Source organism: Halichoeres trimaculatus, unplaced genomic scaffold, assembly GCF_033239565.1.
Source record: "Halichoeres trimaculatus isolate MK-OKI-2021-1 unplaced genomic scaffold, fHalTri1.1 fHalTri1_scaffold_15, whole genome shotgun sequence".
Lineage (NCBI taxonomy): Eukaryota > Metazoa > Chordata > Actinopteri > Labriformes > Labridae > Halichoeres > Halichoeres trimaculatus.
Genome location: NW_027437193.1, coordinates 32,570,997 through 32,597,174, shown reverse-complemented (window position 1 = coordinate 32,597,174; position 26,178 = coordinate 32,570,997). Strand labels below are relative to the sequence as shown.

Sequence of the window (26,178 nt, the reverse complement as noted above, 5' to 3'; positions counted from 1 at the left end):
AGCCACAACATGACTGTACACAACTCACTGTAGTTCTCTCTTTGGAGCCAGGACAGACACAACAGTTCCAGTGGCGTGGCGTGGGTTTTTTTTTTTTTGAGGAAGCCAATTTAGACACAACCTCTTATCTGTATGATTTTTTAGAGAGTGGGGTACATAAAAGACTATGCTGCAGTTTGTATATCGCTATTTCATGTAATGGAACGACCTGTTAGAGCGCCCAGAGAGCGCTCATTTTACTTACTTTGAACACCCACACACGCCCTTTCACTCTCCCACCCTCAGTCACTCACTCACACACATACATTGTCCCCTTGACTTAGCTTAAATATCTTATTCATTTACTCAACCGCCCACTCAAACGCACAACTGGCCACTTCATGCACACTGCTAATGTGCTAATCTTCATTCAGTGGCTTGATGATGATGATACTGTGATTTGATTGGTTTGAGGCCAAAGACGGGGTGGCTTCCCTTGACACAGTCATGGCCAATCACAGGTAAGCAGTGTCACGACCGCAGCCTCATCTGATTGGTTTATCGTTCGTGTTTTTTTCCCCAAGGGACGCCAACTCGGCTTGGCTTCCTTGCAGACAACAGCATGCAGTATCGTATTTTCACCACGCATTCGCCACAGAACACTGATGAGGGCGCTGTTTTACACATTGTAAAATGCTCAATAAGTAGAGGAGAGAAATAAAGAAGAGATGACAGTGACCAAACACAGAAGAATTATCGAAACTGTTAAAAAGGAGTATTTTTATTAAATCACAGCTACAGTCTGAATAAAGAGGAAGCATGGCTTCCCGTGGCCTCTGGGAGAAAACGCCACTGAACAGTTCCCCCTGGGGTACCAAAACAAACTACAGTTCCCCCTTTGGAGCCAAAACTTGAATTAAAACGCCCTCTTTGGGGCCAAAATGGGCATTACAGTGTGTTCTTGGGAGCCAAAACACGCACCAAACTGCCTGAAAACAAGCTTAAATCCTTTATTGTGGGGCAAAAAAATGGACTGTATGTGCCTTTCTTTTCTTTTTCCCCCTGCCCATCAAAACTTTTGTGCATGCCACTAGGTTTGGATGCACAAAAGACCTCACTTAAAGTACATAGTCAGAGACAGTTACTCCTTGGAAGCCAAAATGTGCAGTTAAGTGCCCTCTTTAGCTCAAAAACACACACAACAGTTCCCTCTCAAGAGTCAAAACGTGTGCTCAATTGGTCTCTTTTGAGCAGACCTTTAGTTTTTGGTGCCAAGATGAACTAAGGGGCCCTTTTTGGACAAAAACTCACACCAACGTGCCTTATGCAGCCAAAACTTTGGGAGTGCCATGAAACATGCTAAATTAGTCTCTTTAGAGCTAAAGTGTGCACTGCAGTTCCCCCTGGGAGCAATTAGTGTGTTAAAGTGCCATCCTTCGACCCAGACCATGCTAAAGTGCCCTTGTTTGAACAAAACCACACAAAGGTTCCTTTTTGGGAGCCAAAACCCATGCTAAATAGTCTTCTTAGCCACCAAAATGCACTGTAGTTCCTCCTTTGGAGCCAAAACTTGCAGTAAAGTGCCCTTTTTGGTGTTTACATAGTCATAGAAAACAATATTCTTTGGGTCTTGAAAGATTGTTCAAGCTGCTCTGAAAATGGCTGACGGTTAAATGAGTTGACTGCCCTTTAGTGGTGCAAAAATGTGTGCTGTATGTGCCTATTTTCTTTTCACCTGTGCCCCACAAAAAGTCTGCGCACGCCCCTGGGTTTGGATACTTTTCTAACCTCACTTTCAGTGCAGCAGTCAGTGCACTGGTCCAAAGCCAAGTGTAAAAGCTCGGTTGTTCTCCTTAGCTAGTTGTTGTCCTGAATGAGGAAAACACCCAAGCACATATTTAAACCGTACCCATGCAGAAATATTTGTATTGGTGCACACAGCGGTCCATTTAGTGTCGCCATCACCCAGATTATAATGAGCATGGTCTGGGCTGATGTGATCATTTTTATTCAAGGTGTCGTAGCCAGTTCAAGCCAGTCAGAAAACCACTTCACACAGGTTATTTGAACAGTTATAGTTCAAATGAACGACTTACACTTTTGAACACAGTATAAATGTTTATACTTGATGTAAAGCAGGCAGCATTAAAAGCTTTTAATGAGAAGGGTGCAGTCCATTTATAGCACTCTTCTTTGACATCAAGAGTGTTTTTCGCCCTTTGGCTCCACGCAGACGTGAGATGGTCAGTGATGAACTTTGCTTGAACTCAGCAAACATCATCTGTCTCCATGCTGAGATGCTGCTCAGTCCATCACCTCAGGCTGGATGTGCACTGGACTTAACCATGCGCAGTGTGTCCAGCAGAAAAGAGGGTCACTTATTCTGAGGGAAAATGTTTGGTGATGGACGTTACCTTTTACCCCTCATGATTAGGCTCATAGAAACAACAGGTGGAAAAGTTATTATAAGGGGAGGAAGTCTTAAGACCAGATCTGTCCAACATGGCAGATGGAACACACACTGACTCAAAGACAAAGGAATCAAAGTAAAAAGGACCGTATTTCTACACCAGTCAGCTAAAAACTATCTGTCTTCTTAATGTTTTTTGTAATCTTTACATCTCAAAGGTAGGGTCTGCAGGAGTTTTATTACTTTTTTGCAGTGTTGCCACATTTACCTTGACAAAGTAATCCGATTACTGATTAGTCTTTCAAAAAGTAACTTAGTTACCTCATCAATTTCTCGATTTCAAAAGTAACTAAGTTAGATTACAGTTACTTTTTTGGTTACATTCAGCAGTTGCCGACAACACCTGCAGCTGCATGATTAGGCCAAATTGTGTGATTGCAATTACAATGAATCATTATTCATTAAACAAGTCTACATGTTTTGTTTTAAAGGAACATGTAGAGATTGTTGCTCGTTGTGAAATGTGTACTTTCACAATGAAAAGAAATATTCATTTGATGTATTTTAAATTTTAAAATATAGCTAAAGAAAGCTTTTACAGAAATATTTTTGGTGCACTACAGCACTGTTCAGTTAAATTTTAGGCTTAAATTATTATTTCAAACTCTTTGTTTAAGTCTAGTTTGTTTGTTTGTTTTTTTTGTTTTGTTTTGTTTTTTTATCAGTTTCATTTTTCTTAAAGCTGTAGCCTGTTGATCCAGTATTAGTAATTCAACAAGCAAAAATAAACGTTACTGGAGTGTGAGCGCACTTAATCCTCAGTACCCTGTTTGGGGCACCCCAGTCTAAAAAAGCTGGGCACGCCCCTGCTTGTCACCGGGTGCATCGTTGTAGCTTACGTTATGTTGCTGTGCTCCTGAACGGATGGATTTATGCTGAACATGGAACAGAGGGAGTTACAGAGAAAGACAGGATTCACCTTTCCCCCAGATAAAAGTCAAATAACTTCTCAAGCATTTATGGCTGCAGTGCGCCAACCTCTCTAAAGGATTCCTAAATGTTTCAGTAAAAGATCTTAAGCAAATTGGCAGCACAGGGTTACAATGAACCTTCATACTGTTATCTTTAGCTGACACAAACTCAAAACAGTGACTGTATTTCAAGCTAGAAAACGCACATCTCTTCTCCCCCTCTATTGTTTACATTTGTGTGACTGGCTGCTATTACACGTGAGTTGTCCACATGTTCAAAACTTGATGAATAAGACTAATGACAGTAAATGCACTGTACAATATTACTTACCGTGTCTGCCACCAGTACTTGACTGTTATTTTAGAATGACATTTTTTACAGTGTACCTGGTGATATCTTTGAGCTGAGGTAAAGTCAGAACATGTGGGGGACCAAAAGTGTGTCTTGGTGTATTTTAAAAATGGCTGTTGTACCTGTGAAACTGTGTTGTATTCAAGGCCGGACTGGCATACAGGGATACCGGAGATTTCCCCAGTGGGCCGATGGGCTGGTGGGCCAGTGGGCTGCAGCCACAACATGAGAGAGAGGGGGCGGGGTGGATGAGGCTGTGGCAGAGTCGCCTGCCAGTCACACTGCTCGAACGGGGTACAGTGTCAGACAATGTTGTTGGAGGATTCAAAGATTGCGTAATCTGCAGGGGTGGGCTAGCCATTGGGAAATTCGGGACTTTTCCCGAACCTGCCGGTCTTTTCCAGACCCTAACCGGCGGGTGGTCGGAGCGTTTTTTTTATTTTTTATATATATTAACAACGTCAGGGGTGAACTGGTCATCTTGAAGTTCTGGAGAATACCAGAACGGCCAGTGCTGGGGGGGCTGCCAGGCAGAGTCAAAGTCCTGGGCTGTTTTTCAGTCCCAGTCTGCCACTGGGTGTATTTAAAGTACATACAGCTTCAAGCCTGTGGAAGGACTTCAGCTCATGACTTTAGTGTAGTAGTTCCTTATGCACTGCACTGCCGTGTTCTGCTGAAGCCTCATGTTTGTTTATGTACCAGCAGGTTGTGTCCAGTGTGTGTTTGTGTGTGTGTGTGTGTGTGTGTGTGTGTGTGTGTGTGTGTGTGTGTGTGTGTATGTGTGTGTGTGGCCATTCCTTTTGAGGTGAAGGCACTTCACCCCTTTGCCCTCATTACATATGTCTGCGTGAACTTTTCAGTCGCGCCTCCATCTGTCACTGCACGGCCTGACGGCTTAAACAAAATCAGCGCTCAGGTCATCAGCATTCATTAGAGACCAGCACAGTCCCTCCTACGCACCGTGTAACCCGTCAGTTAACTGTGCATGTCTTACTGCTCCTGTTCTTTCTGCTGTGAACATAAAGACTGTACACACTCAGGACTCAGGAAACATGGAGTATCAGCCAATGAATTATTTAAAGGACCAAGCACAGTCAAACACTTGGTCCTAATGTGACTTCATCTCTGAAATCCCTTTCTAAGTGCCTCTAAAGAGGCCCCATCACCTCCCATTACAACTGAATGTGATAGAGAAAGTAGCAGAGGGATTAAAGAAGGAGATGGAGTGATGTAAGTCGCTGTAAGATTGAACAGACGAGTGTCAGGACTGCTCACTGCCATTATGTGAAAGATGATGATATGATTCATTAACCCACCACTGAGTCAGACCCCCGAGCATCTGCACTTTGATTCTCCTCAGCTCTGAAGCTGAGGATAAAGCCAAGCCCCATGCCACCTGCGGGTCTGGTTTGGACCAGCAGGTGTGACAGGGGTCACCGATCAGGGCTCTGGTTTAGGACTTCAGTCATTGGCTGTAAATCAAAACAAATGACAATGGATCAATGGACCCAAAGATAGCATTCTTTAATTAGGCATTTGTTTGTTTTGGAACAAATTTCTTTGTTCAAGTCAACATTTTACCAGAATCAATGCGATGAGGATAAGTATTTATCAGTACAATTAGGTAGCGCTGTTGTTTGACACGCGACAGTAAGCAAACATTGAGAGTTTGTACCATATGTCAGTAAACGGCTAAATGTAGAGCTACCGACAGCCTGGTGCTTTAAGACCTGTCTGTATTGTGTAATGTTGGTGAATCCTGGTTATGTCCTACCAGTGCTCATCTACCAACTCCAACCTCACCAAAGCAGAGCTAATGGACCTCACTCTTCATTTCATTGACAAACTCTCAAGTTTAAACAGACCACTGCAGAATAACTGCTGACTGTGGGTTGAAATGAACATTAGCACAAACAGTTTAGCCCTTTAGCCTTCAGCTCATTCTCTGGCTCTCTCCTGTTTATCTTTCTTCTGCTCTTCTGTCCTTTTTCTGTCTGACAGTTAGGCTCCAGTGTCCACCATCACTACTAAATTAATCACAGAAATAGTTTTCCGCACAGAAATACACAAAGCTCCCTTCTCTCTTCTTTTTTTGGGAGACAGCATAGTGTTGTCAAATCAATGTGCCATAAATCAATCCAGTCTTACTCAACCCGATCAAGAAGTTATTAAGAAGCTACAAAGTAGCATTTTGTAATGACCTACTTTGGCAAACGTGTCATTTTGTCTTCATAGAGCATATTAACTGGAGGCTATGAAGAAAACACTTAAATCTGTTGGGCATGGTGCTCCTGACATCCTAGCCCTGGTCTGTAGGTACAAATCAGACCTTGTTATGAAGCTGCAGAGAACAAAACAAGCCCTGAATGATCAGGGCCCTGTTCTACAAAGCAAGTTCAGCCTAGCGAGATAGCCTTGGAGCTACCTCGCTGAACTGAGCGCGGTAGCCGGTGGTCTCGCTACACGGTTTTACAACTCTGGCTGTTAACCTCATAAGTGGATCCAGCTAGGCAATGAGCGCGTGCACACATATAAGGTGGAGCCCGCTGCATCTGACCAATCGCGAAAATGAAGCAGTCTGGAGCGTCAGAGCAGGCCGGAGAGAGAAGGAGCGCATACTTCACACAGGAGGAGCAGGAGGTGATCATGAGGAAGTATGACGAGGTGAAACATGTAATGAACGTTAAAAGCAGCACTGTCGCTGCTGCTAAAGCACGGAAGGAGTGCTGGCTGAAAATTGCTGACAGTCTAAATGTGTAAGTGTAGTGGTGTAGTGCAAATAAAATATTTTGTGCCATTATGATCCTGAAATAGCACTGTTCACCATGCACTTTTACTGTAACATGCAACATATCTAGTTTAGTTCTTACATGAATTTATTCATTTGTTCATTCCTATTGTGTTTACATTTTTTGTGTGATATGTAGCCCACATGAGCCCTACATGAATTCCTGTCACAATTTTAATACGGGCAATAAAATATCGTCATGGAACAGAAGTGTTGGCATTGAAGATCTTATTACGGCAATGAGAGTTCTTCATTCCCTTTAACTACCTGTAGAAAGTGTCATGTACTACCAACCCCTCCCTGGAAAACCGGTACCTTTCATAAAGGTGGTCATCCAAAAAAGAGAGTGGGTCGGGCTCCGATGTCTGCGGGATCCTCTAGGAACGGACAAGCCATTTTTTCGTGAGGGCTCATTGGTCAGTGGGCGGGGTTTTAATAGTCCGCGAGTTCAATCTGGAACCTAACCTGCCCCGGAGCAGGTTAGCCGTTCAGCGTACGTTGCCATGGAGACTCGACTCGCTAAGGAGTGATCCCGTGTCGTAGAACAGGGAATCCGAAACCTATCCCCAAAGCTACCTCGCTAGGCAGTAATCCTGCTTCGCAGAACAGGGCCCCGGTCTTCATGTGAGGAGCAGGTCTGAAGGGATGTGGTTGGGTGACAGCTGAAGCAGTCAGCAGAGTGTTTTGAGAAGAAAGCGTCTTTCTCTGCAGTAAATCAGTTGATAGGATAAAGACGTGGGCAGATGGCCTGTGGGCTACTCTCCTTGGATTTCTGATTCTGTTCAACACACAATGTTCTGCTGTTTGGAGGATTAAGCCGAGGTATGATTGACCAAAATAAGCACCACTCACAGCAGGAGGGTGCGCAAAGTTGATGTTGACCAAAGAAGAACCCGGGCGGGGGGGATTATAAAGCCAGGACTTGCTGAGGAAACTTGAACACACACATACTTTTACATACAATAGATCAGTGTAAAGTGTTTGCCCCAGCTGTCCTAAATGAAAGTATATTACCAATAACTAAAACATGTTTTCTGTCATCTGGATTATGAATAATCTGGATAATTCATCACTATGTGTGAGCTCTTTATTCAAAATTATATCTTAAAACATGCTATTATATCATTCTTGTTGTTATCCATTAATTATCAAATAAACTGAGGACAAGGCAGAAAAATATTAAAGCACATTATTCATTTAAAGGTCAAATTACACGTATCACCGTCATTTTTGAACATAATTTGTTTTTTTTGGCACAATTACTGAAAATATAAAATCAGAGGACAATATTAGCTCCTCGTGTTCGGCCTGATGTTTTCTTACTCTGGGTCCTATTTACTTTCACACCACTGTCTCCGCTCCTTTGGACCTTCATTAAATTGTATTAATATTCAGCACAGTATTTCCCATCAGCCCACTGGGTCTTGGTCAGTTAGTTGTAAACTTTCACATCAATGGACCCCTTCTGGGGAAAGTAATGAATTCACTGTTGGTGAATCTCAGCTTGCTTTGGAAAGTAGGCCATGTGTTTTCACCCAGTCTCCATCTCTGAAATAAGGTTCTTGGGAGGGTATAACATCTTCAACCCCTGAAACAGATAGTACTTATGGATTTTAATTTTTTAACTTATGTATTTCCTCTTTTCATATTCTGTTGAGAAAACACTCTTTTTTTTAAATTTTATTTCATTTTTTTTTATATAGTTTTGTTGGCTTCGCACCATCAGACCAAAGCAAATTCCTTGTAATGCAAAAATAACTTGGAAATAAATCTGTGTGTGATTGTGATTGTGTTTTTTGATTCATGAAAATCACAGATTTGACGTTGTTCAGGGCGCAGCTTACTGTTGTCATGATGTGTAGAGTGCTACATGTAGAAAGTTGTTAGGTGTGAACAACCTCTTGAAGTTGAAATTGATGGGTCATGTTGCCATATTCAGTGTCATGGTTATGCTTTTCAAAGCGCTCAGTAAAACGTGTCAATATCAAATGATTAATTAATCAGATTAAGCCTAATTATGGAAGAACAGATATCTTTTTTATGAGTTCAGGGATAGGGCGGAGGAGTCTTCATGTACTCAGAGGAGGGAGGCCTTGGGCAGGTTAGGATCAGGATCATAAGTAGGCTTCAGAAATCCATTACTGAGACCACAACAATGCGTTTTATGGTCTGTGGACCAGTCACTGGGGGTGGTGACGTTGTAAACAACACCTTCTGAAGTCAACTACAACATGGATGAGATATTTTCAGTGTTGGGAAAGTTACTTTTAAAAAGTAAAAAGTTATAGTTATAATTAATGCTGAGAAAATGTAGTTAGTTACTTTACTAGTTCCTAAATTACTTTACTTAAAAAAAAAAAAAAACTTCGGTGGCACAGTAACAGAAAGGTCAACTTTATCATTAAAGCTACTATTTTTATGACATGTAGTGGAACAATAAAACACATTAAATAGATTAAGAAATATTGACAGGAAAATTTATTTTTGTAAACCAGAACTGCTCTCATTTGGCAGTGTAACAGTGACTAGTTTCTTTGTTGTGTGTTTCATGGTCAGGTGCTTTTAAAGATTGGCATTGCTGGATTTCGACGTGGATAAACGTTTCTGCCCTGGGCAGAGTTTGCATTTCACAACAATGTTTTTGTCATCTGCCTTAACCTCCACAAATTCAAAATAACAAGATTCATGTTCATGTGAGAGCTCACCGCTCCTCGTCCATGCGTTTGTGAGAGGAGGAGAAGGAACGGGCAATGCTTCATTATAACGCAACATAGCAACTAACGCACCTATTTCATTCAAAAGAACTATCACGGCACTACAGAATGACAAAAGTGACGCATTATGTTAGAAGTTACAGAGAAAAGTAATTTCGTTTGGTAACGTAACGAAAAATAATCGTTACTTCCCAACACTGGATATTTTGAAAGAGAACTGCAGTTAAACTTCTTGGCGCTCGTGTGGAGCGCTCTCATATGTACACACCTGATTAGACTATTTCACTTTGTTGTTTTCAGATTTTTTTTTTTCTAACTCTCATTTCTTCTTTTGGCCTTTTGAAACTCTACTTAGAACTTTTTCAAGATCCAACAATGCAAATTGTACATTTGTGAAATTTTTTAACTGGTCTTAAAATTGTGATCAGTATGTGTACACTCTCCAAAGGAGATTATACCCTGGCCTGAAACCCTTTACTTCTTTCTTACCTTTTTGGAGCTGTTCTCAGAGGAGATATGAATGTTTGGTAATGCTTCAAAAATCAATACTGTCTATCGTGTACTGGTTGAGTTTGATGAATGCGCTAACTTGAACACACTTACATTCGGGGCTTGTCTCACCTCATTCTGTGTTTTCTGTCTCCTGCAGCTCCACACAGACCTGGACCATGGGGACAATGCCGTCAAGTACACCCTGTCTGGAGAAGGGGCTGGGTCCATTTTCACTATAGATCAGCTAACAGGAGATATCCATGCTCTAGTGGGGCTGGACAGGTCAGTTCAGATGATTAACCCTAACCGTACAAGTTCCTCCTTCAACAAGGCAAGGTCCACTCATTATATGGTTTCTCGGTTTTGTGACTCATCACAAAGCAGTAAGTGCTTGACTTTGATTGGTCAAGACCTCTTGTTGGCTATGGTCTTTAATCTTGTCAAATTAATCCTCAGAAAAAAAGTTCAGGCACATTTTGCCTCTGCTTGTTAAAACTTAAGACCGTTGGGTAGGGTAAACCTGTTAGCCTCTGTTAGCATCATATTGGTAAACGTGTCTAAAACGTTAGCGTCTGTTAGCATGTTAAATGTAGAGCTTCCAGGAATTTCCTCAAAAAAAAACAACCCACCAATTTTAACGAGAATTCTTTAACAAGAAACAAAGAATAATCCCACTCAATGTGTCAGTGTCTGTGTCTGCTTCAACCCCCTTCATCCATCCATCTTCCACCGCTTGTCTGCATAGCGGGGCAGCAATGCCATCAGTGAGGACCAGTGGCCCCTGTCCATGGCCACTTCTGCCAGCTCATATATATATATATATATATATATATATATATATATATATATATACATATACATATATACATATACATATGTATATGTATGTATGTATGTATGTATGTATATCTCTAATTGAACTGATGCTGCACACTGAAAATGACGATAAATAAATCTGTTTTGTTAGACATACTTCTCTTTAAGAGATTTTATCTGTGTGTGAGGCTGAACGTGGAGGATGGGTGGTGGCGGGCTTACAGACACATTTCTTTGTCTAGCTGCTGTATCTTTGTGAATGTGTGTGTGTGTGTGTGTGTGTGTGTGTGTGTGTGTGTGTGTGTGTGTGTGTGTGTGTGTGTGTGTGTGTGTGTGTGTGTGTGTGTGTGTGTGTGTGTGCAGGCCAAATTATTCTGCAACATGCATTTACTTGAATATTTTAAAATCCATGTCAACAGCCATTTTCAAATTTGTGCAGAAGTGAAATTGTGAATCTGTTTATTTAGATGTTGGTTAATATTAGGCTCTCAAAGTACTGTTGGCTGTTGGAAATAAATTTAGAATCTGCAGAAATGAGTGTGCTGACTTACTGTGCAAGTTAGTGATGGGAGCAAATAACTCATGAACAATAAAAACTGGACACCTTTACCAACGTTTTGTTGATTTAAAAAAGGATACTTTTCCTGACAATGTTTTCAAACTTCAACTAAACAAGAGATTTCTTCTTGGTTTCTCCAAGGTCTAAAAAATAAATCATTTCCTTTCATTGAGGCTCAGGTCTGTGGTGACTTCTCTGCTGACACATGACCTTACAAAGCTGTTTTTTGACTGTACTGCTCGCTTTAGGTCATCTTTTTTATTATCAACCACAACTTCTCACTCAGGTTGGAATCGCTTCAGCTGGTAGGTATATTTTTTCAGGTGATGGTTTAAAGTCATCAAACTGGACCAAGGTCTGGTTTGTGCCCAGTGTGAAAGCATTACTTCAATAGGTTTGCACCTTTGTACCAATGACAGGAAATTACCATATGACGACAAGAAAATGAAAACAATCACCTAAAGAAAATGAGCTGTGGAAGCTCTCGAGGGGGAGAAGAGACAAAATGTCTGATAACTATTTGGTTAGATGATTTTATGAGGGGTCAACTCAAAAAGGTACACAAAAGATTTTGCAGCCACAGATCAAGTGACCAGCCAACATAAACTGTTACACTGAACCAGACAAAGGACTCACATGCAAGACCTGTAATCCAAAGCAAATTCAGAGTCTGTTTAATGAGACATAGGTTGGTACACAGAGATCCAAAACTGGCAGAGGTATTCAAAACAGCAGGGGGAAAAACAGAGTCCAAGATACACTACTGGGTCATTTACTACTGAGAAATGAGGAATGTACGTAAGCTTTAGTGTAAGAAAAGACAAACTGGCCAGAAAAGAAAAGACGAGGAAAGACTAAATACTGTGGGGAAAGGGAGACAATTACAGACAGGTAGGACACACCTGACACAAGGTGAGCAACGAAAATAAAAAAAACAGGAAGCACAAGACAAGAAACACAAGGATGAATGAACACAGAAATAAGAAACTAAATAAAACCTGTGGCCACGACAGTAAACTACAGAGATACGCAAAGCACGTGGTTGATGACGATAGAACGTAGGTTTGTTGCACAAGGTCCGTTAGCAAAGACATTGTGAAACTGCAACAGACTGAACTAAGTGTTCACAATGGAATGAAAACACTGACCTTGGTCCGTATGGTCAGAACTCCCAGGTGTGAAAACACCCTGAGAGCAGTGCTAGACCTCCCAGGATTCACCTCTACACCACCATCACCAACACTGGCAGCCCACAACACACCGTCACCACCACTGAGACCTTGTTGAATTTGCAGTTGAGTTGGAGCAGCATGGCCACTCGAAATTCACCCATTTGACTTATCTGATAACTGTACTGGGGAAGCCCAGTGATTCCAAACCTGTGGGCTGCAGCCCCATGGTGGGGGTGGGGGGTGGGGGGGTTATTATATAAAACAAAAAATATACAGAATAATGCTTCAGGTGTTTAAACTTAGTTATGTTAAAAAGGAAATTAAAAATGTTCAATTATTCTGTTTTTCCATCACGTATTAGACGTGACAATTAAATGAGAGATAGGAACTTTTGCTGTTAGGAGCGGGACCACTTTGCGGTTGGACCACGTTGCAGTATTCAGTTCAGTTCCATTTGTTCAATCTCTGATTCAAAAGGCCTCTGGGAATGCATTACATAGCCTCTGTACATATGAGGTTGGAGGTGGGTTGCGAAAATTTTTGAGACCTAAAAGCAGGCCCTGAGTTGGAAAAGGTTGGAAACCACTGGTGTTGCCCATTCCTGATGATTTTCTCCAGTGTACGTCCAGTTTTTGGCTAAATCCATTGGACCTCAGTACATCGTCAATCCCACAGCTTAAAAATTGACCCTACAGGTAGCTAACCTGCTTCAAACAGTTCTCAGGTTGAAAATGATAAACAGCTCCTGACTCCTTTGGATGTGTCTTTCCATGGATCAGTGGTGAGGCTGCAGTTTCTTGTCTGCATTGTTTGTAGATTCCCAGCTGCACAGACTCTTTGACTCTTTTTGTTTTTGCTTGCTTTCACTTATCCTTCTCAAAGTCAGAGTTGGAGAGGACTTATACACAAATACACACGTGGTCCATGATAGTGGATATTAGAAATCATTTCAGGTTGAAACAAAACAAAAGCCTTCCAGATTTTCAAGAAAAGAACACTTGCATAATAATTTTGAGCACAGTGGATGTTACCAGTATTTCCCAAGTTTAAGGGTCTGACATCTTGGTGTGAAACTCCATGTTTTTCAGGGAGGAAAAGTCCTTCTACACTCTGAGGGCTCAGGCAGTGGACATTCACTCAGGCCTCCCTCTGGAGCCGCAGTCTGAGTTCATCATCAAGGTGCAAGACATCAACGACAACGAGCCACGGTTTCCTGATGGTCCCTACAGCGCCAGTGTCCCTGAGATGTCCCCTACAGGTAGGACGCTGGTTTACACAAAGCCTGTCTTGATTTGGCCGTTCCGCCAAATCCAAACGCTTTCTATCAGGATGCCATCAATCACAGGAAGTGCTGACAGCTGAGTCTGCATCCACCATGAATATCAAACACATGAAGCAGTGAAATGAGCAGCATGGACAGGAAACACAACAATAGGCTGATCAATATAATCACATGTGAATGAGGAACGTTCAAAGATTTTGAAGCTGAGTTACAATTAATTTAATTTAGCTGAGTTTGATAATCATGACGTCAAACTAATGTCATCATCACACATTTCAGAATACAGTCAGTTATATGATCAGTTCATTTTCTGTCCATTCATCACCAGGAGTACAGAGATTTTTTTTCTCTTTTTCTACCAACCAATCAGAGCTCTTAGCAGACTGCGTCATACCTAACACCAGGGTCCACCACACCTCCTCACTAAGATCAAAGTTTGTGTCCCCTCCTCGCTCAGAGCTGCTCTCAGAAACTTCCTGAATCCCTCTGAAGCTCAGAGTCCTCTTAGGAGTTTGTAGGCTGAGTGAGGAGCTCTCTGAGAGGACTCTGAGGAGCTCTATGGGTACGGGTCCAGGCATTTAGCAACCTCAGGGCCTGGTTCACCAAAGGATCACATTAATGTTGCACCTGTGAGTTCTTCAAGAAGTCAGTTTGGTGCTGGACCAAAAAAGGCCGACACTGTCCCCTGTCCACTGAAAGTTTCATACAGACTATTCCTCTGTCAGAGGAGCCAAACTCCCTGAAACATCTCCATACACACACACACCCACACACACACAAACACACAGCTCACTGAGCCAGACTTAGTGGTCCATCTGTCAGCTAAATCCCATTACTGAGAGGTAATTTAACCGTCCAGGTCTTGAGGATTTGAGCTGTTAAAGCTTTAGCTGAGTCCCAAAGTGCTCTGAAAGAATACAAGCCTGACCCCAGGACGTCTCTGTTCCCGAGAAACACACCAACAAACTGAACAGAGGATTACCTTTGCTAGCAAACAGCCATGAATCCATACCATGAGAAGAGGATTCTCTGGAGAAGACGCTGACTGCTGCAGGGCTCTTCCTTCTGACAGCTTGTTCCTCTTACCTGCAGTTTCTGTCTCCTCATAAAGTTTTTTTTTTACTTCCTGTGATTGTGAGATATTTTATTGATCCAATTATTTTGTTTGGGACTGATGCTAATCTCTTTTTCCCAGAAGGCATTTCCCACATGCTTGAAACATTTATGTTCAGCCTGTCTGTGCCTCTCTTCCTGTGAAAAAGCAGATGTGATCTGAAACATGCAACCCTCATCACACTACATAAGAACCAAACACACCAGATGTGTATTTGTGTGTTTGTTCAGGGACCTATGTGACACAGGTGACTGCCACTGACGCAGACGACCCCACCTATGGCAACAGCGCACGCATCGTCTACAGCATCCTTCATGGCCAGCCGTACTTTGCTGTGGACCCAAAGACAGGTGAGAGGAGAGCGTCTCTGGTGATTCTCAGCCTCTGAGGCAGACCTGAGGTTACCTATACAGCTGTAAAGAGTCTGACTTCTCAGTGAACCCACAGTTTACCATCCTTTAGATAGAAATGTGATTCAGGCTGTCAGGACACAGCAAGTGGCCCTGAGACTGAGTATCTCCTCAGTCCTGCACCTGAATACTGAAGTGAGCACTGAGAGGGAGGAAAAGTTTAGACATACATCTAAAGTGACTAGAAACGGCTCTGAAAGTGGATCATCTTGTTTGATTCCCACCCTGAGAGAGTCAGTCTGTGAAGAAGTGGAGTGCAGGTTGTGTTAGGGTGAGTTAAACATGTGCTTTAATGGTAACAATCTCAAACTAAAGACACCGCTCTGTATTGACATGCTCTAATTTCGTGGCGCAGCGCAGGGGGCACAAGCCGTTTGTCATAATGGAAAGTTAACCTGACGGCAGCTGGAAGTTTGATGCACATCTTACAATTAAACAATAAACAGCCTTAACATCTGATACTGAGTATATATCTGGCTTCTCTCATTTCATTTAATTCAAAGAAAAGAGGGAGAGAAAAGACAAAGAAAAAAGAGACAAAATAAATGTATGTCACTCAGGATTTACCCGTGATTTCCCATATTTCTCTGTTTTAGTCTTTATTTTTAACGTGATCTAAAAAGATGGAGTACATTATTGTTAGGAGGATGAGGTGGAGACACTGGGAGAGTATACAGTATATCACCAAAGGTTCTGCTATTTGGCGATGACAAACCAGGAGTGCAGGTGGATCAAAAGTATTCTGAATGGATAAGCCAGCTGTGTAACTGTCTCTTCATTTTGTACTCCTATTAATGACAAAGGAACAGATTAAATCTGTCCCGGGAGCTGGCCCACACGGTGACGCGCTTCGTGTCCTCCGATGTGCCCAGCTGTTCATTCTCCTGCTGCAGGGACAGCGGCTCTGACCGTCTCCGCTACCGTGCTTTCCAGCAGACTGCCTCCGCGGTGCTGGGGATAATTCAGACCAATCAGATACTGTGCCTCAGCCGCAGCGCATTTAAAGACGAGGAGAGGCGCTCATTTGATTGGTGAAAACAGCGCTCGGCTGTGTTAAACCCACTCACAGATTTTCTCCTCCCTCTCTGCCATTTGCGCGGAGGGAGGCGTGGACGCGCACCTCTGCGCTCCTCTGCGCTCCTCTGCGCCTTGAGTGCGCCTCTCTTGGCACTGCAGGAAACTTGCAAAGTGCACCGGTCACACCCTGTCCACGCTGCGAAGGCCGGCGCAGGGCAGGTGCGTCTGCGCTTGCGCCTGGTCTACGAAATTAGAGCCCATTATGTTGCTCTAGTGAGACACGAAGAAATAACAATGGCAGAACTTTTTAAAGAAACACTTTGCGAGTTAGTTAAGAACTTCTACCTTTGTTTTTTGTATTTTATGTTAGAGCTACATTACCAATACCTCTTTTACAGTTGCCATGTTTGTTTTTGAGTTTGTTATTGTCATAAACTTTTGACTCTGGGCTGCCTCCCCTGGTGGATGTATTGGTTAACAGCAATGTCAATGTAAAGGACGATGCACGGAAGTGTAAGCAGTGACAGCAACGGGGTTTGATAAGGATGGGTAAATTTCATAATGGGAGGAGAAATGGGCCTTTGGTATAAAGTATCATTAAGTGAAGATGAAACAGATCTCTTGATACATGCAGATTGTCATGCAGCCAGCTGATCAGTTTTAATAACATGTTTTAACATCCTAAATGAAGATAAGGATTGTATTTATGAGGACGCTGCATGAGTTTTAACCTTCTTGCAGCCGAGTTGTTCTTTAAAGGGAAACAAAGATCAGACAAACTGGAAGCTTGGTGAAGAGCTGCACTGCTAGTAGAGATGCCTCCTTCATCTCACCCTCTGGAGCCTTTCCAGGCTCATCCTGCTGTTTGAGGAACACTGAACCTATAACAGGATGAACTGCTTCCCATCCTTGCCTTCATGGATCTTAGAAGACACGGTTAAAATAGTTGCTGCATAGGTGGCACTTTAGCTCTCATGTACACGGAATCATTGTGTAAAAAAATCAGAAGTTTTACACAGAAACCCTGAGGGACTAAAAGCGCTGTAGTATGTATGCCAGCCCTGTAGTTGGCGCTGTAGCTGTACAGTAATTTGATAGCCTTCTGTCAAAGCCAAAGTGGGCTGATCACCTGGTGTATGTGTTGAATGTGTCTACACTGATTGTAGAAGTAGAGCAACAGAGGCCCAGTAATTGAAAGGCATTCAGCAGATTCAGATTTAGATTTCATTTTTTCTTTTCTCATGAAAAATAAAGTTGTCACAATGAAATTATAATGCACAAAGCAGAGCATGACGTCAGTGTTTCCACTGAAAACTCCAGCTTGTTGTTTACACAGCAACTGTGGTACCAGTGTTTCAGGAAAAATTCCACTCTGGAGGCCTTTTTCAAAAGTTTCTGTTTCACATGTAACCGAGAGGCCAACACGCTACAATATCTTTCTTTGCATTCTAAAACCCTTTTGTAAACAGCCCCTTTAACCCTCGCTCAGAATGACCCAACTTTTGATAGGAACTATAAAGAAAACAGATGAACGGACAGAATGGCACATCCATCGAAACATTACCAGGTCTGGACTCAGACGCCTGCACAGACATTTAAAAAAAGCCAAAGGGCTTTGGTTCCTTTCATGATTTGTTATTTTTATGGAGAACTTCTCAGACCACTGCTGTGCACCTCTCTGATAACTTCATCAAAGCAGAAATCTCTGCTGTAATTGATGAGAAGTCCTTCACCTGGTGTGAGATTCAGTGAAAAGAGCTTTTAGACACTTTCCAGCCCTGCCCCCTACCATGCTGGAGCTTCGACTGTTTTTCCCTTGAGTTGATTATTTGACGTCAGAAAGAAGAATGCAGTAAACTTGAATACAGGCCTGATGAAGGGTATACTCTAAATCTGCAGTATCTCTGTCTGTAATATTATAATAATCCTAATCTCGTCTTCCAGGAGTGATCAGGACAGCTCTTGCCAACATGGACCGTGAGGTGAAAGGAGAGTACCAGGTTCTCCTTCAGGCCAAAGACATGGGGGGTCAGCTGGGAGGGCTGGCATCAACCACCACCATCAACATCACTCTGAGTGATGTCAATGACAACCCACCCCGCTTTGCTAAGAGTGAGGATGATTTATCCCTGGTCTACGATCGGTCAATAGATAGGTTGACTTGTTGAACCAGTCACACATTGTTTTTTATGTCTAACTAAATCAGCATGAATGGGTTTCCCTACTTTTATTTTAACTTCGTTTTCACTGGACCCTTTTCCTCTGCCCCCCTGTCAGGTATTTTTCATCTGCGGGTGCTGGAGTCAGCACCAGTCGGCTCAGCAGTGGGTCGGATTAGAGCCCACGATCCGGATTCTGGTGCTAACGCAGAGGTGGATTATATCATCGTTCCAGGAGACGAAGGCAACATGTTTGATATTCTCTCTGACAGCCAAAGTCAGGACGGGGTGGTGCTTTTAAAAAAGGTAAATTTGCTCACTCCCATGTTATGCTGTTTTATTCTAACTTCTAACTACTTCCACTGCTTGGTTTATCTTAAAATTCTTCTGGTTGTGTTCTCCAATAAAAAAATAAAAAGAACTGGTAGGTGTCACCTGAAACAATGGGACTGATATATATACAGGAGACTGTAAGAGTAAAGATACTGACTAAGGAAGCTAATCTGTTTTGCTATTTTATTTTCCAGTAGCTAGCAACTGCTACTGTTTTCCAACTACATTGCCAATTCCTATGAAGTTGGGACATTGTGTAAAACGTAAATAAAAACAGAAAACAATCATTTGCTAATCCTTTTTAACCTATATTCAATTGAAAACACTAAAAAGACAAGATATTTATGCTTTACACTTAGAAAAAGAAACGGCTTTCCACGCACGGATGGGTTTTTGAAATTAACTTTTATTAAGGCAGGCTAAAGTTGGTTAAACGTAGTTTTTTCTAGCTTGCAAACACAACAAATGCAGCACTTCAAAGACTACTAAGTAACCCACAAAACTATATACATGAACAGAGGTCTGGTTTCTTTCATACACACTGTCCATTTGTGTTGCTACACTGACACACTGTTTCATCACTTTAGCTCACCTGTAAAAACAGAAACAAGTGCAGAGGCTTAACATGGCTGCATACTGCATTTCATCCTGGTCTACTGAATGACATGCGTGCATTGGGTATACTAAAATCCTTTAAAAGCTTAACAATGTATAATACAACATTATTATGGCTCCAACATTAACCATTTAAATTAAGTAATTTATTCGTTTTTTTTGAAAATATTCGCTTGTTTTGAAACAGCACCCAAGCTCAAGCACACAGACATGGGACATGATCACCATAAGCACACCCCTCAACAATCATTTTAACAACAGCAGGGTGTCAGAAGGCTGGGTCGGACTAAAGCGACTAACCACGTGACAAAAGTCTCTGAAGTTGTAGCAGTGCTCTCTTTGTCTGGATGTGCTGGCTCTGATGAGATCATGCTTCATGATGAAGTAGGCGGACCATGTGTGTGTCCAAAGTCTGGTTCATATTGGAGTAGTCTGACCACTGGCCGTACTCTCCAGTGGGGAGCAGTGCTATGGGGGCAGTCGTGCTTGAGGATGGCACTGTTTGGACGGCCAGTGTGATGGATTAATTGAGATTAAAAAGGGGCTGTTGTGTGAAACATTGGTTATACTGTCTGACACATCATTTGTACTGATCAGGTGGTCTGTGCTGTTTCACTTTACCTTCAGAGGAAGAGTTTTTTTTTCCACTGAATCTCAGCTGTGTGAACGTTTTCCGACCCTGCCCCTTAACCTCTTCCTCAACAAAGCTAGGTTGAGCTCAGCATTTCCAATATGATCCGGCTGAAGCACTGCTTCAGAACTCTATCAGAACAATGTGGGTGACGTCATGGACACCATGTCATTTTAAACAGTCTATGGTTCTGATCCAAGACTGGCTGGGGAATAATCTGGAGAAGATACATCTCTGAACCTGGTCTGGCTGTGACAACCATCCAGACAGTTTCTGGCTGGATCAGCTTGTGGACATGGACACTAAGATGCAGACCAATTGATCCTTCATCTGTTTATCTCGGTCTGAGTCAAACAGTTACCTGTCCAACAGTGTGATACAGAAGACCGTGATCCTTGGTGAGCTCTTCTCCCCACACCTTCCCTCTCTCTGTGGCCACAAGCCAACCAGGCTAATCCTTCTTGGCACCCTGACCCACTCCCAGCATGTGGCCTCACCTCACCTGATGAGCCTCCTGGATGTCAGTGAAACACAAATTCATTAAACTGATGTTGCTTTGCCAATGTTTCAAATCATATTGTTTTTCATTATTACAATGATTAGAACAGTAATTAACCTAAAGGAGCGAGAGCTAGATGGTTTCTGCTGCCAGCAGCTTTGAAAGAGTCTCAAGCAGCTTCCATTGTATTGCTGGTATCAAAAGTAGATCCATCGAAGACAGCGATTTTTTCTACTGGTTATTTGAGACAAACTTCAGAGACCTTTCTGCTAAACAGGTGATGGTTTAAACCAGAAAACAGTTCAGCTTCCTCATGGCTTCAGTGATCATTGTTTCTGTTACTCTGAGAGCATTCTTGTTGTCAACCCTTTCACTCTGTCCTCATTGTAAATGTTTACAGCAGCACTGCTAACTACATCAGATGTGATGGACCAATGAGCCCTGGAGAATACCTCATAGTGTACCAAAGCATTCATCCTCAACTGCCATAAAACACAACACTCATATCTCTTGGGTCAGACTGGACTCTGATTCAGGATTTTCAGCTTGATGTTTTACTAAAAAACTGAACACACAATGAAATGCACATTACTCTCTGACACCTGATTCCTGTTCAGTACATTCAACATGTTACACATCTCTTAATGGATCAATAACGACACAAAACATACACTAGCTTGATGCTAATGTTTATGGGAAATTGCATTGTTATGCTAGCGGGGTGCATACATCAGAATAATGTTGGAATGTCAACTTTCATCAAAGAGGCATATCACAGTCTCTGTAATCAGTACTTCATATCAAATGTCCGGATGACAAAATACCAACAGGTAATTGTTTTCCAAAAAGAAAGAGAAAACAATATGTTACATGCAGGCTCATGATTGACTTCAGCATAACTATGGCAAGGTTCCAAACAACACAAATCATTTCTGTAACCACTTTGAGACACTGGATAGCCTATTTCAGTCAACAACAAACAACAAAACAGCACATGGACGTCACATGACGAGCAGTTTTTACTTTTAAGAAAAATGTATTTATGTCAAGAGGTATATTATTCATATTATGTACTTCAAAATTCAATAAAGTGATGTTAAACCTGTAAAGCGACTTTTTGTACAGAGAAAAATCACAGGAGAACCTGATAGGGACATTAAAATCAGTTAAATCTTATCCGTACCCATCCCTGGAGTAGGTTCAAGAGAATCACATTACATTTGTTAAAACCCCTTAAAGTGATACTCCAGGATGGAACAAGTTGGGTCCTATCACAAGGTTTAGGGCAGAAATTACCCCTACAGCAGTGATTTTGTGCAGCTGAAGCCCAGAGCACTCACACCAAACACCCCCTCCCTGCTCCTCTGCAGGTTTCTTCTGCACTCAGACGGGGCCATATTTTACTTGACCAAAAACACAAATAAATGGACTCCCACAAAAAAAATCTGATCTCGTCCTGCATTCACGCTTTATTTAGAGAATTTTCAGCGCGTTACTTTCACACAAAAACACCGCTAAATAGGGCTCTAGTTCTCATCGTGTCGTAAAACGGCGCTACCTCCGCTGCAGAGCCACAGCTGGTGACCAGGCGCTCGCCGCTTAGTGTATCAGTCTGTGTGCGCAGCGTCCCAGATATAAACAAACGCAGGTAGTCTGCCAGGACAAAGAGACATGATGAGAACTAGAGCCTTATTTAGCTGTGTTTTTGTGTGAAAGTAACGTGCTGAAAATTCTCTAAATGAAGCGTGAATGCAGACCGATATTAGATTTTTTGGTGGGAGTCCGTTTATTTGTGTTTTGTTCAAGTAAAATATGGCCCCGTCTGAGTGCAGAGGAAACCGGCAGAGGAGCAGGGAGGGGATGTTTGGTGCGTGCGCTCTGGGCTTCAGCTGCACAAAATCACTGCTGTAGGGGTAATTTCTGCCCTAAACCTTGTGATAGGACCCAACTTGTTCCATCCCGGTGTACCACTTTAAAATCACTCTAATCAAACCTGCTTTGGCATCTCTACACACTCCTTTTTTTTTTTTTTTTCTTTTCCTGTCTCATTTCCTCTGTTGTGACTGGTCACCACTAAATGAAAGCTTTAAGTCCTTTAAGTTAGAGGAAAATAGTACTCTAATATTCTCAAATTAAAAATGTTCACACCACAGTGTGTCTGCCAATGCCTGACTCCTGATCTGATGTGACTCATGGGATCAACTCTGATGTTGAGGTTTTGACCAATAAGAACCAAGTATCTAACACAGTTTAATATCATACACTGACAGGGGAACACGAGGCAGTGGACAGACAGCAGATCCGTCCTGCTGTCCGTCAGATCATTAATTGATTAATATTAATCTGAGATCAGAAGTCAAAGAAAGTATCCACTGATCATATTCCTTTATCCTGGGTCTTTGCAGGCTTTGGATTATGAGACCAAGAAGTCCTACTCCTTTAAGGTGGAGGCATCAAATGCACAGCTGGACCCACGTTTCCTTCATCTGGGGCCCTTCAAGGACTCAGCCTTAGTCAAAGTGAATGTGATGGATGTGGACGAGCCTCCTGTGTTCACTAAGCCCTCCTTCTCTGTGGAGGTGTATGAAGACACTCCTCCAGGGACCATAATCGGCTCTGTGACGGCTCATGATCTGGACGCCAGCAGCAGTGCTGTGAGGTAAGGGGACAGGGTACAACCTCCACCAAAGGACAAGAGAGAGCTGAGACAGTTTGGATCAATTTACAGATTCATGGTGTGATGAAGAGCGACCCCGAGGACACATCAACTCAGCATAGTTCATGAAATATCAAAAAAATAATGTGGTAAATGTATTAAATGCACTAATTCTATACTGTTAGCCTTGTAGCATTGTTGTCCAAGTCATATTTTAACTTTTTGATTCCGAGAAAAAAGTTTATTTTTTATTACTGTTTATAATGTTGTGTTTATATTATCTATATTATCTAAATGACTTTGACTCTGCTACTCATGTTTTGATGCCCACAAGATAATTATTCAAATGTTATATGACTTTGGCAACTAAGCTATTAGGCTAACAATATGCTGCCAAGGGAGAAGCAACATGTTTTCAAAGATGTTACTGAGGCCAAACACTTTCAAAGAGACCTCCCTGACGTGTTAGAGCATGACTTACCTGTCAGGAGTGACTGCCACAGAGCTTCCCAGTCACCTCAGCCCCTTTGTGAGGAACAAAACCCAGACCATCAACCTCTGCAAATAGCCTGGTACCCAGAAATACTGTTAATACCAAGTCCCAGTCCTGACAGCTGGGGCTCCCTGGGCTCACAGTTTGAACACCTGAACCACCAGGTAACCTGGGATCTCTGCTTCTGTCTATTCAGCTCAGAATGTTCTCTGATCTTAGATCGAGTCAGGTTCTTCCTCTCTCATCAACGTGTGCTCTCATTGTATGATTTTAGAAGGGATGACACTAAGATGTAATTGCACCTCAGGGTTAAATAAAGTAGTCTGGAATCTCCAGTAAACAGTATATGTCACCTCCGTCAGAATCAGCATCTTTGAAACCTGTGAGCAGAAACAGCTGAGCATGGCACTGCAGGCACGGGGACATGTTTGTGCTGGTTCTGAGGAAATCTGGTTTTAGACACAAAACCCTTTACTTGTGTTGATTCTATGGTTAGCATGCTAATAGCTTCCAAACCCTCACCCAGCTGTTCCTCCAGGGTGTCTGTGCTGAAGATAGTCAGTATGTTTCCTGTGATCACCCACAGCTTCAATGGGCAATGAGAAAACCACTGTGACCTTTGATCCCCCCAGCTCTGACTCCGTGATCTGCTCTGCCCCCTCAGGTACTCTCTGGAATGGCTGTCAGAGTCAGACAGCTGTTTTGACATAGATACTGTTGAAGGAACCCTTTCAACCAATGACTACCTGGACAGAGAGACTGCTGTGCAGCACAACATCACTGTGGTGGCCACCAAAGTCAGTGAGTATCCTTCAAACTGTCGTCAGCTGTTTCATATCACATGAGACAAGCTGTCCGTAACATTCTGTTGGATGAAGACGAAGGACGTTAAAATCAACAAAATTACAGCACAAATCTGCTGTTGTCAGGCTTTCTGAGGAACACACGAGAAAGGGGATCCAGGTCCAGACTACCTTATCAGCAAAACCTAAAATTCCAAAACACAAACAAAACCCAAAAGTGCAAAAACACTTACTTAGACCAGAGTACAAATTAGGACATGAGACGAGAAGTAGTGGAGAACCACAGAGACTGAAAAGACAGGGTAAATCAACACAGGCCAAACTAAAGGGGGAAGACCAAGAGCAGAGAAAACACAGGGGCAGGAGATGAAACCAGAGTGGAAATACTAAGAGCAAGATCTTAAAAATAAAACAGGAAACACAAGGATCACGTAAAGAGCAGCAGATTAGTGAAGAATTATTCAAATGTAGATGGAAACATGGAGTTTGGCTCAAAAACTGTCTGAGGGCCACTCTTGTAAAATTATGTTACACGCTCCAAAGTTCAAGTAAGTGCTTTTTTTTTTTAAAGCTTGCAAATGGTTTTGAGGAGTTTCTGGTCATATGACTCATGTACAGTCCTTATGCCAGTTTTCTACGAAGGTGGCAGCCATATTAAAATGTCCACCATCTTAAAATATTAAGATGCTTTAGTTAGTTTGTTATTAGGTGACCCACAGAGACTGCTAATACCAACTGTAATGCTTCTATCACTAACTAAACACAACTTAACTGCTCCACTTATGTGGCAGCTATCTTAAACTCTCAGGTGTCTGATGACTTTTTTTATTTTAAGTGGCCCTTAGAGAGAATTAATCTCAGATTTTCATGTTTGCATCATCATAAGAACAATTCAAATAATGAGGATTTAATAGAAATGGTGGCCATCTTGAAAAATGGCTGCCATGTCGAACTTTTTAAGTGTGATTTTTCAAAAGCATGGCCCTTAGAGCATTGTGCCAAATTTCATGTTTGCACCATCATTTGAATGATTGTCGTTATCTGCTGCACTATTAAAAGATAAACTCCTGACAACTATTCCCCTCCACCTGCTTATAACCTGAAGATGGGAGATCTAAACTCATTATACAAGCATTAAAGGTGTAGTCAGCGGTCTGGGAGAAAACGAGTGGAGGGGTTGTTGATTAACAAATTTAGACCCGCCTCTCCCCTCATACCCCACCCCTGGCTTCACGCCCAAAAGATGATGGACGTGCATCGTCATGGAAACAACCGTAGAAACTGTGTAGCTGACCAACATGGGGGGGGCCGAACCATCAAACGCTCGAGGGTCAGTTCACTATAATACGTGAAGCCGTATTTATTGCTTTGAAAGTAGTAGTGTGACGAGTTTTGGTAGTATTGTAGCAAAAGATATTATAGCATTTAGATTTATAAATATTTTCCGATCAAAGATGTGCGATGCTCCACAATAGTAAGGCCCAGGTTGTTGAGCTTACCTTTGAAAAAGACTTAACCCACAGATGTACGACGGAGTGGGAGGACGCTGTCCTCAGGAGATTTAGCTGCAACACTCACCGGTTCCAGCTGTTTTAAAGGTATTTCTATCTTTAGCTCGCTACTGTTGTTTGGGTTTCGTGGTTCTTTGATTGTTGACCAATCTGCATCGAGCCACAGTATGACGTGACTTATGTTTGCCGCTGCTGAAAAACAATAGACCAACAACTACAGGAACACGAGAAAGTTGTGATTATGGCGTTAGATGACTGCTGCTGTGTTTGTAAAGTCAACTTAAGAATCAAAGGAACGCTGACAAGTACGAAAGTCTGCTGACGTCACGTCTGCTCGTCACTTACGCTGCTCCCACAGCTCCCGCCTCTCTTCCCTGATTGGGCCGGTCAGAATTTAGCCGA

The 26,178-nt window shown here is 42.3% G+C and overlaps 1 protein-coding gene across 1 annotated transcript in view; it reads left to right on the top strand.

The window, feature by feature from the left end:
* cdh12a (cadherin 12a) overlaps positions 1-26,178 on the top strand; it is a 53,694-nt gene that overhangs the window by 6,626 nt on the left and 20,890 nt on the right. The window contains exons 2-8 of the mRNA XM_074688339.1: positions 9,864-9,988; positions 13,342-13,511; positions 14,880-14,999; positions 18,021-18,188; positions 18,354-18,541; positions 22,719-22,972; positions 24,127-24,263. Of these exons, the coding sequence (XP_074544440.1) occupies positions 9,864-9,988; positions 13,342-13,511; positions 14,880-14,999; positions 18,021-18,188; positions 18,354-18,541; positions 22,719-22,972; positions 24,127-24,263 (1,162 nt within the window). The remainder of the gene's footprint in view (positions 1-9,863; positions 9,989-13,341; positions 13,512-14,879; positions 15,000-18,020; positions 18,189-18,353; positions 18,542-22,718; positions 22,973-24,126; positions 24,264-26,178) is intronic.